The sequence below is a fragment of the Labrus mixtus genome, chromosome 17, assembly GCF_963584025.1.
Source record: "Labrus mixtus chromosome 17, fLabMix1.1, whole genome shotgun sequence".
Taxonomy (NCBI): Eukaryota; Metazoa; Chordata; class Actinopteri; order Labriformes; family Labridae; genus Labrus; species Labrus mixtus.
In genome coordinates this window covers 8,227,545-8,239,048 of record NC_083628.1, presented here as the reverse complement: position 1 = coordinate 8,239,048, position 11,504 = coordinate 8,227,545, and the positions used below count along the sequence as shown (strand labels likewise).

Here is an 11,504-nt window from a genome sequence, read left to right as displayed (position 1 = left end):
TTGCTATATTACAAAGATCCGGCCTATCCATCATGAGCACTTTAGCAAAGCAGCAAAAGTTACAGTGGTAAGAAAAAACTGCTTTATTAAAAGGCAGAAATCTTCGGCTGGATCCCCTGCTCATGACGAAACAGCCTTCACAGGCCTAGACTGCGCTGGGCTTGGAAAGGGATAGGGGGAGAGATGGGATACAATGCAGGAAGAGGGATAGGGACATTTTAATAAACTACTTAAAATAGGCGAAACAGTAGCGAAACAAATTAAAAGCAACATTAATAAAAAGCAACGATAATTAGCTATACAAAGGCCTTATTGATCAAATGATTGAAATAGTTAGCCAGGGGAAAAAGCTGATAGCTGAGGTTGATACCTGGCTGAGGTAACCTACATTGTTTAAGTAGCCTAATGGAGAAATGGGTAAAACAGATAAGGTAAGCCTAAAGTAAGTGTTAAACATTAAAATAGATACCTAAGTTGTTGGAAACTAGTAGGCTAAATAAATATAATTTGAGACATTTGTATGGAAAATTAGTTGCAATAATAAGCTAAAAGTTATTGATAAATTGTTGACACATATGGCTAAGTAAGCTAACTGTGATTGGAGGCCAGTTTTGCTAGCTTGAATATGTTAGCTTATATAGAATTGGATGTATTGGCTAAAATAAATAAATGCTTGAAATAGTAGAATTTCAAAGACTGCTTTTACATTTAATAAAATATTAGACACATGAATAAAGAATACACTACTTAGTGACTTGGCTATAGCTGTACAGAGTTAATAAGCTATGTGTGACTCATGAAAGATCGGCTAGGTTAGTCTCATTATATATTCTGCAACCATTTATTCCTTTTAAAAGGAAAAAAATAATGTTGCTGACCTAATCTTATGATCTGCTGGGTATAAAGACACAACATCTTGAAAAAAAGGTAAGTATGAAGTCCATTTGTTACATCAAATCCTCTTTCAAAATCTTATCATGTGTGTATTTTAAAAGATGAGCATGGTGTACTTTTTAAAGCGTCCTTGGGTTTGATGAAAGGCGCTATATAAATCTAAGTTATTATTATTATTACTGTAGTATCTAGTCTCTCATGGTAGGGGTTGGTTCCTAGTTGCACTGGGTCAAATGAGGTCTGACTCATTGCTTTCATCTGAGGGCAGGGTAATCTAACGTTGAAAGATCAATAAGACCAAACTCTGTCCTTCATCTCGATATCAACATCAGGTGTCAGGTGGCAGCAATAAGGCTAATGGGATGATTTGGCTTATGGTCAAGTGAAGATATGTTCACCAGCGTGATAACACTGCAATTAGCAGAGAGGAATAAAGCATGTCTAACGATATTATTGCTACCTCTTAATGTTAAAATACAGCTAGAAATATTCAATTTCATATTTAACACTATGCTTGGTAAACAATTCAACATTTCTTATCTGGTCTCAGATTTGACTTTGTGTTTTTCAAAAGGTTTATCAAAGCAATACAGACACAGAGTCTAGTCTTACCATGAAGTTATCTTGAAAATGACCACACTGTGAACTAAATATCCAAGAAACGGAAGTTTTGATTCAGTGGCTGATTTTGTTGTGAGCAATCAATTGTTTGTATTGCTGTTGTGTATCAACAGATTAGTCTTGTCTCAGTGTGCTCTGGTTAAAATGTAATTTGGGTAGATTTTATCTCTCACAGAAACTTAAACTTGTAGTGCAGGTGAGATTAAATCTAGTTGCATTTGTAGATGACAGTTCATTCTGAATAGCCATATAAATGATTTTCTGTGGTTCTAAATATATTAACTACATTGGACAGAACCAGGCTAACAAGTTTCCTGTCTTTATGCTAAGCTAAGTTGACCATCTGCTGGACAAGCTTCTTCTCGAGAGTTCATTGGACAATCGACAAGAGGCTGGCAGAAAGTTGCCATGAAAGACATAAATCATTGCTGCATTGATCTTTACTCATCCATTGTAAATCTATGATTAGAGTCAATCTGTTGGCATTCATGAGTTTCTTTCATTGAGGACATGTAAATGTGATTCACACACTAAGTTACACTTAAGTTATATTAGGACAACCAAAGAGGAAATGTAAGGGTGAGATTGTGTATGTGTGTATTTATGTGTTTAGGCGTGTGTCCACCTGTCTGCGTGCGTGTGACTGCAGGTAAAAGCGAGACGCCCCCGGCACGTAAAGCGATCCTGACACCATGAATAATGAAGAGTGCCGTGGCAGAGAGGATAAGTTCTCTGTGTAAGGCTCCTTTTTCACAGGGCTTTCTCCTGTGGGTCACGTGAGGGGCTGACATGACAGTAATGTTTCATGAGTTGTGTGTGGAGTTTGGTTGTATTGCCATATATATTGCCCAGGAAGGAGACATTCAGGCAGCCATCAGTACATCTGCATGTCCTGAGTCTGCATACCTGCAGCTGCACACACCTAGGTGGTTCTGCACCTCAACATCCCAGAACCTCCCAGAAGCCAAGGGTCAAATGAATTGTCTTACACTATTAGAAACTCAAGGCAGCACTTACGAAACTAAAGGCCAGGGAAGTGGATGAATAAAAGATGCCGTCGAAACAGAAAAAATCCACAGCTTTAGAAGAAACCGAAGAAGCTGATGACGAAGTAGAGGAAACAGAGCCAAAGTTAAAGGAGAGGAGCAAAGGTGTGACCCGTGGGGACAGCTCAAAAGGAGAGAAGAGTCGGAAGAAACACAAGATCGCAGACGACTCTGACCATCAGGAGGCCCAAGGGAAAGAGAAAAAGAAAAACGAGGGTGACAAGAAGAAGAAAAGGAAGCAAGATGGTGATGCTGAAGCTGTTGCTGTGATTGAAAATGAAGCTGAGGAAGGTGAGCAGAACAATAATGACCCCGAGACCAATTACAAAAAGGAGAAATCAGAGAAGCTCAAAGAGGAAGTGACTGAAGGAGCAAAGGAGGAGAAGAAGAAAAAGAAGAAAAAGTCCTCCACAGAGCATCCAGAGGGAGGAGAGGAGATGGGATCCAAGGATAAGAAGTCGAAAGACGGCAAGAAGAAAAAGAAGTCGCACAATGACGATGACGAGGAGCCATTGATTGAGGAGCAGGAAGAGGAGGAGGACTCCAAGAAAAAGAAGAAGAAGAAGGCAAAGAAGGGATCAGCAGAAAGTGATGAAGACAAAAAGAAAAAAGGGAAAAAATCCAAAAATAAGCAGGTGGACTATGCTGTGATCTACCAGAATGAGCTGCTTGGGTATCACACTGACTCGTCTGATGGATATGAGGATGAGTACTTCAAAAAGAAAGGTGAGGTTTTAACACTGAGTTGTAGTTTAAGTAAGTGTAAGTTGCATCACATATTTGCACACCTATTGCTTCCCAACTGAAAAATCAGGTATCCTCCATTACCCTTTAGCTCAAAACTTAGCACCCTGGATGGAAGCCCTTTTGTGATTGTTCTTTGGTGAAAGCTCAGTTATGTTCTACATGAATGGAGCCAAACAGAAGCTCCGGGACAGACAGGTGCTGGGTGCCGGCCCAGACTCAGGGGCTGGGAGAACCACCTGGGCAAGAAGTAATGCCAAGAGCCAGATGATTCTTTATGAGCCAGTCATCTTTTCAATACAGATCAGGTTATTTTAAACCAGGGGAATGAGATCCTGCAGGATTAAGAGAAGAAGTAAGGAGAAGACCTCAGTGGGTGTGATTTATGGGATAGATAAAACATTTACATGAACAATTTAAATTAAAGCTAAGTTGTGGATTTTTTTTTCTCTACCTAAATAACTAAAATGTATTTTTTTTGTAAACTTGTTTTTTTGTGCATCACTGTTATCTGGGAGCTAAGTTAGAAAGTTAAACTGCCATCCAAAGAAGGTGATGTCATTTATAAAAAATATTAACTTAAAGATGATGCTAGATGGTGACCCTGCATGTGGAGAACTCACAGTATATGCTAACTTCTTTCTTGTGTACCAGTTAGAGCATTAACGGTCTTGGCAGATAATAGGTTGTTGTCAAGGAATGGGTTAAATATAGCACTCTTACCAATGAGACTGGGATCTGAGTCCTGCTTCAAGCCACATTCAACACTGATTTACAATATTATCAGCATAAATTACTACACTAACTTAACCAAATGCTTTTGGTGCCTGAACCCAAATCAAACCATGATCGTGGCAGCTTTAACCATAGATAGATACTTTGTGTAAAGTTTGCAATTTTTCAGATCTTACCAAGATGAAGAAATATCTTGGATGACAATCCAGTTGCCCTTTGGAATAAACTCAGTAATGCCATAACCTCGATGACTGAAAATAGTCACAGTCTGTTTAGTTCAGGCACCTAAACTTTATTTTTTTTTCTTTAGGTAAGGATTAAAGTTTGGGCTAAATAATACTTTGTGTCTCAGGCTACACTAGAGTTCAGCTGGAGCCCAGTGAATGAGCTATAGGCATGTGCCTGTGTGTAACGTTAGGACCGATTTAGTGCTCAAAGTTGGTACCAACTTAACATTTTTATTTATGGACTTTTATGCCTTTGTTTGAGAGACAGGACAGTGGATAGAGTCGGAAATCAGGGAGAGAGAGAGAAAGAGAGGGACAGGAGCTTAAGGTTGGATACGAACCAGGGCCGTCCACATCATGGTGGGCGCGAGACAACCACAAGGCCAAAGCTATACCCTGTACACCAGCTGCATTGAAGCCTTATTTTGTGTTGCACCTGGGTGTACGTTTTACGCCCAGGAAGGAGCCGGTGTTAGAGCATAAAGTCGGACTAGTTCCTGAGGTAATATGTACGGAAGATGTAACAGACACCAAACTGCAGTACTAGCAGTAAAGTTTCTCAAACAAAGCAAATCACAAAGGACCAAAAATACGCTCTATTTAAAGTTCAAAGCCAAACATCTCTTTTGTTGCAAACTTAGGTGTCTGTGTCTAGAAGTATTTTCTAGCAAAACTTGTTTAGCAAAACAAAAACAAATTAGAAGTGATTTCCCCAGAAGAAAGGTCTTCGGAGCGGACAATTTGAAAAAAGAATCACTCAACTGTATTCAAAGTTGTTTCGGATTTAAAAAGTTCACATTGATCAATGCATAAACAGCTGAACTTCAAAAGCTTTTTTATACTTTCTTACCCCCATTATGCTGACAGAGAGTGCTGAATGCTGAGCATTTTCACAGCTTGACAATGACTACCATAAAGTAAATGATCAAAGTAAATATGCTTTTAGCTTCCGATCATAGACTTTGGAAGGAGCAGTTTGTATCATTATGTAGCATCAATGGCAATGATGCATGGGTGTTTACTTGCTTTCTTACCTCATTGGCTCCAGTGGTTCTCCCCAAGCTCCAGGGAGATTATCAAGGCTCAGTTTTACCAGGCTACTGTTTATTTGATTTTATCAGGTGTCTCTCTTTCTCTTTAATCTGGTTCTAATAGATCTGCTTACTGTTAATTAGGTATCCATGTCCCCAGGAGGATTGAGTTTGGTCAAATTGCTCTTTATCAGGTCTCTACCTTCTACTTCCTCCACTGAAGGTTTTCTTTTTAAGTCATCTGTAATCTATCTGTTTGTCTTTAACATTTCCTTTATTGGATTTATCCTATACTCTAACTCCCTTTATGCATTTCTTGATTGACTTGAAAAAAGTACATATTAAGTCCTACAGTCCACACAAATGCTTTATAACATTCACCCAGTAGGCTATCTGTTCCATAGAAACCTGCCAACCGGCCCCCTAACAGTCTACCCCTGTTCAGAGAGGACACAACTTTATCCCCCATTGTTACTCTCAGAATGCCCCATACGTTTTGGTTTACCTTACGACTTATTACGCAACCAAAGGAGAGAGGAGTTTACATTTACACACCGCGTTTCATCAGGTCTATAGAGTTACCTCTGCATATACCAAGCTATTGTGTCAAAGGCAATAGCCAATCACTGACTAATCTCCAGCTTAACATTTAATGCTGCTGTCACTGTAACTCAAACACGGGATGCTCTACAGATTTGACTTAAAATGTTCTCCTAAATAAATGGAGAATCTTTGAGTTGGGATTCTTGTGAATTACAAATTAGATGAGTCTTGGTCGACTCTTTGAAATCATTTTGACCAAACATAACGTAAAAAGTGGCTCTCAGAATGCATGTGTGAAAAAGGCTTGTGAGTCACAGTACATACAGTAAGACTTAAAAGACAAAGACTCAACAATTCCAGGGGTAGGTCATTTTGTTTCTACCTTTTATTCTAATCTTAAAATGTGCCTTCAGATCTGAGTCTGACCCTGAGCTCCTTTCCCATGTTAGTCTTCTCATGTTGCTAACGTTTGCAAATTAGCTCCAAACACAGTAACACATGAGGCTAAAAGGACCAAAGTTTCTTTACTATCAACAAATGATGTACATTTTTGTCCTGATGGTGGTGCTGAATGGGGGAATGCTTGTACCAAGTTTGATACAAATCCTTCAAGCTGTTATGAGACATTTAAGTCGTCCATTAACAATTCCATATTGCTTAGCTGCCAGAGACTTAAAAACACAAACAGTGACCATGTGTGTATCCACTTTTCTACTGCCGTCCTCACACAAGCACCTTAAATGACACAGACTCAGGTAGACTGCTCAGTTTTCATCCTGTTTACCTTCCCATCAACTCAGTGGTCAGACGAGGAGACACATTTGTGAAACTTGAGAGAGATTCTTGGCTTATGTATCACACTAGACATAGATTCGCTGCTGATTCACTGCCTTGAATTGCCTGGCAAACACGCATGGAAGGAAACATGATGCTACCTAATGTTTATAGATTATTGGACACTGCATGAGGATGTGACTTTGTATTTGCCCTTTAATTCTAGGCTTTACCTTCAGAATAAAAAATATAAAATAAATAAAAAATAATTAACAAGTCAAGTCACTTTAACAATATAACACGTTAAAAAAACAGGCATCGACCCAAAGTGTTTTAGAGTCAAGACATGCAATTTAGAAACTGCCTTAGTACACATGATTAGTAGGAGTTCCAATTAAAAAGCCATGAAATTAAATGCAATAGAAAAGGATGATACATAACATATATGGCAACCATATTTATAAATCAGAAAAAAGCAATAAAAGAGAGAAAAAAGTGACAAAGCTAGTGAGGCCAAACATGAGGACTGTGATTCAGTATTAACATTATTCAGTGAACAGACATCGCTGGGTGAAACTGGTAAATAAAATGATGCCATCAGCAGAAGAAGATTCACAGAAGTGATACCGGAGGTTACATTTTAGAAAAATAGAGCAATGGAAGAGGCCCTACTACCAAGCCTTGGGGGTAGCCACAATTAATGAGAGCAGGTAATGACAACCAGTTTTCAAATGAGAAGGTCCCTCTCGCGCTCTCTGGTGGATTCCATTCTAACATAAAATAGCTCTTATTGTTTCATGTTGGACATTTTTATTGCAGTACAGCGTAAATGTTCCTCCCTCGCTCTCTTTCTAATCTCCGCTCTCCCCTCTTTTCAGTGTACGAGGTGGTCACTATCACTGGTGATGTGAAAGGAGCCGGGACAGATGCTAATGTGTTTGTGACCCTTTTTGGAGACTTTGGCGTTTCACCTAAAATCCATCTGGCAAGCAAGTAGGTTTGAAAGAGTTTATGTTGATGTCATTGAACTACAGCTTGATATGTTGTCTTGAACTCCTGTTCAAACCTCAATGACTCATTCTACTCTGATTTGTTTTACAATTATTTCAGACAATTTTGTGTCAATTTGATTGAACTTAGCTAGTTTACAACTTCAAGTTCATTGTCAGCTGTTAACTTTTAATCTTCTTTATTCCTCTCTGATCTTTCAGCACAGCAAAGAGGTATTTTCCAATCAGTATACAAAAAGGACGGAGACAATTCTGTCCTTGTGTTGGGTTGTATTTTGCACATTACACTGTATGGAGGAACATTCCTGCTCAACATTGAACTGAGGAATGAATTCCCTTATAGTGAAAACCATCTCAACCCTGAAACTTACAAACAGTTCACTGAGAGAAGAGGTGGATGGTTGCAACATGTGGCGCAGGAATCTCTCCTCTATACAGTCACATTAAGTGTCGGACAAAGAATATCTGGAGTAAGGAGGAACTATGTGACATGGCCGGTCTTCTTTTCCATTCACAGCTAAATGAAAGAAAACCACCATGTCATTTCTGAGGATGATCGAATGACTCTCGGGATCTTATCAGCAGCAGGCTCCCTTTATCCCTGCACACATTGATTGACAGATAGGGTTACCGCTGCAGCGTATAGGGTATACTATCTTATTGTGAGCTGGACCTCGTCACACACACACACCTTGTGGTGGTCTCGTTCATCCACTTCGGTGAGCATCAACATGCCATGTATTCAGTGTCTTCATGCTGTGTGGCTGTAACACTGCTATGCTAAGGAAACACTATACATGACTGTTGATGACCTACTTTTGCATATATAATAAACATTCTGCATAGGCAGGAGTTTCACCTTACTCCGATATAAATTAGGTCCTGCCTGTATTGTGTACACACTGAAGAATATTTAAAACATGATACAGGTAAGGGAGAACTGCTATTTCTGCTAAGGCAGATGGAAAATGCAACTCTTTGGAAATTAATTGCAATTAATACAAATTTGATTTGCATGAAATTCAAAGTTTGCATTGGGTTTGCTTTTTTCATATCAAGTTTTCCCCACATCATTGTCCCACAGGTAATGTTAGAAACAGGAAACAGAACATGGCCATGTATTCAAGAGTGCGTAGGGAGAATTTCGTTCTTGGCAGTTTTTTTGACACCATGCACCTTAATTATAAGAGCCTTGGCATTGTCTGTGGGTTGAGTATTGTTGGGCAAGGAGAACAGATGGAGATGTGGGTCAGAGACAAAGGCAGGCATTCTCAGTTAAGGAAAAAAATGGTGTCTGATTCGCTGTGCTTGGCAGTGGGGCAACTCATTCGTCTCTGTGAGGGGTAGAAGTACATGAAGAGGAGGAGGCGTCGAAGTGGCTGAGGATTAGAAGGTTTCAGATTATACCACCGCCATGAGACCACCAGGGCACCCTAAACTGGATTAATTCAAGAGATGTAACTTGCTTGTTCCAGAGTTCAGTCTAGTTGGCTGTCTTCTCTATAACCCCTGTCATCTATCACAATTGAGAAGGACATAATTATCTATATCTATCATAAACACACACATTTTATCTTTCTCACAAATTCTGACATTTTCTTTATTTACTTTATTTTACAGAAGTCGAACTGCATTCGAGAAGAATAAGACAGATGTTTTCCGTGTCAAAACACACAATATTGGCCCTCTGAAGAAGCTGAGGTACTGTACTTTAATGAACCTTTGGTGTTTGCATGACTGCAGCAGATACTCAGAAAACACAGCTACAGGTCACAACATCTTAGTTGTGTTAAACAATGCCTCATGCAGGATAAGAGCAGCTTACATAAAGGATCACACTGAAACATTTCTCACTCTTTTTCCAGCTGTGCTGCTAGCTATCAAAGGATTTCCCCTGGTGACAAAGGGCTAAGCCCCATCTGTTGTTGTGTGTTACTTGTCTTGTGTCTTACTCCAAAGGAGGATGAGTGACATCAAAGCCATCAGACATGATTGGTTGAATAATGCAGCAGGGCGCATTTAAAAGTCAATGAGTGCAGAGGTGGAGATGCTGCACTGTGACTCAGGAAAAGAACAATGTTTTTTTTCCTCCAAATATTGTGCAATTTCCAAGTTAAGGTCCACTAGCAGCATGTTAAAACTTTTTTTTTTTACCATATGACATCATAAGTTGGGCGGCTGTGGATCAGTGGTAGAGTCGGTCTTCTCTCAACTGGAAGGTCAGGGGTTCGATCCCCAGCTCCTGCAGCCACATGTGCGATGTGTCCTTGGGCAAGACACTCAACCCCAAGTTGCTCCCGCTGCTTCGTCGGCGATGTGTGGATGTGTATGAACGGATTAGTTACTTCTGATGGACACTTTACATAGCAGCCTCTGCTATCAGTGTGTGAATGGATGTGAAGTGAATGGGTAGGTGTTAAAGCGCTTTCAGTAGTCAGAAGATTAGAAAAGCGCTATACAAGCTCAAGTCCATATACCATTAGTGGACAGTGTTTTCAGTTGTCATAGAGATGGATCTTAAGTTGTGCTCAAAAGCTGTGCTAGAGAATCCATGACTGACATAAATAATCATTTTTAAATAACCTAAACAAAGTAAAGTTTTTCAAATCTATATCTCTTGGGGAAATTTTAAAGCTATTTTCATGGTAAAAGATTAACTTCTCCGAAAGGATTTGGGATACAAAAATCTAAAGATTACATTGTGCACCTCATGGAGTAGATGTTTGCTCTTTCTTTTAAAGAATCAGGGTTGTAGGAGTTGATTCAGTTGCTTAAAAAAATGTTGAGTCTAGAAAATAAATATGAAGTACATTAAAAATGTAGGCGGCAGCAATAATAAATGTCTAAGCACAACTTGTAGGAAACATGACGAAAAAGGTGTCTAAAGTTTCTACAAACACGTTTTTTTATACAGCCTGGCAAAATATAAGACAGCCAGCTGAGTAGAAGCTCTGGAAGTCTTAAGGGGCTTGCTGCTGACATTAGACTGGGATACCTTATCAGATATATAGTCTCTATTACTGACTTGGTAGTAGTGTCGTAAAATACCCCCAAAACATTTACCATTCTCAGTAAGTATTTTAGGAAGTCTTTTGTTTGAATCCTACCTTTTCTATTTGCTTGTCACCATTTTTGCTTTATTCCATTTTCACTATTCTATCCCTTTTATTCATTTTGAATGACAGTGATCAAAAGCAATAGTCTTTGTCAGAGGCATTGTGACAAGTGTTTGTTTCAAGCTCATTTGTGATTACCTGCAGAGTGATTTCATATCACACTCTGATGTTTGACTCCCCAGGATCGAGCATGACAACACAGGGATGAACGCCAGCTGGTTCTTGGACAGGGTCGTGGTGACCGACATGAACCGGCCACATCTGCGCTTCTATTTCGCCTGCGGCAACTGGCTGAGTCGGGAGGAGGCCGACAATCTGTTTGTAAGGGACCTGCTGGGAAGCATGAACCCCATGGACGTCCCAAAATGTAGGCTACTCTGGAAAACTTATAACACAGAGCAGACACAAGGCTTAGCAAAGGTTAAACACACAACAGTCGATTAAAAGTCCAAATATGTCTAACAACAGTAAATAATCAAAAGGCTCAATTTTTCAATGTCCAAAAGCCAATATAAAAAAGAACAAGGAAACTAACAACCATTGAGACAAAATTAAAGAAAACAATTAACTTTTTTCAGAAACTCGACAATTTTATCACCTTGTGTTTGACCAGTTGTACACAAAGGTGTCTGATATCTGGCGGTGTTAGCTTGTAATTGGATTGTATCTGAGTGTAATCCACAGGTGAACCACCACATGTGTTGTAATGTGATCTGACGTCTCAGTACCTGGCTGCAGTCAATCAAGCAGAGCGCGGTGAAAC

General features: G+C 39.5%; 1 protein-coding gene across 1 annotated transcript in view; it reads left to right on the top strand.

The window, feature by feature from the left end:
* The first annotated feature begins 2,566 nt into the window (after window positions 1–2,566).
* The window catches only part of LOC132992611 (lipoxygenase homology domain-containing protein 1-like), a 34,034-nt gene continuing 25,096 nt past the window's right edge, over window positions 2,567–11,504 (top strand). The window contains exons 1-6 of the mRNA XM_061062041.1: window positions 2,567–2,666; window positions 2,844–3,029; window positions 3,174–3,287; window positions 7,494–7,608; window positions 9,246–9,326; window positions 10,924–11,108. Of these exons, the coding sequence (XP_060918024.1) occupies window positions 2,567–2,666; window positions 2,844–3,029; window positions 3,174–3,287; window positions 7,494–7,608; window positions 9,246–9,326; window positions 10,924–11,108 (781 nt within the window). The remainder of the gene's footprint in view (window positions 2,667–2,843; window positions 3,030–3,173; window positions 3,288–7,493; window positions 7,609–9,245; window positions 9,327–10,923; window positions 11,109–11,504) is intronic.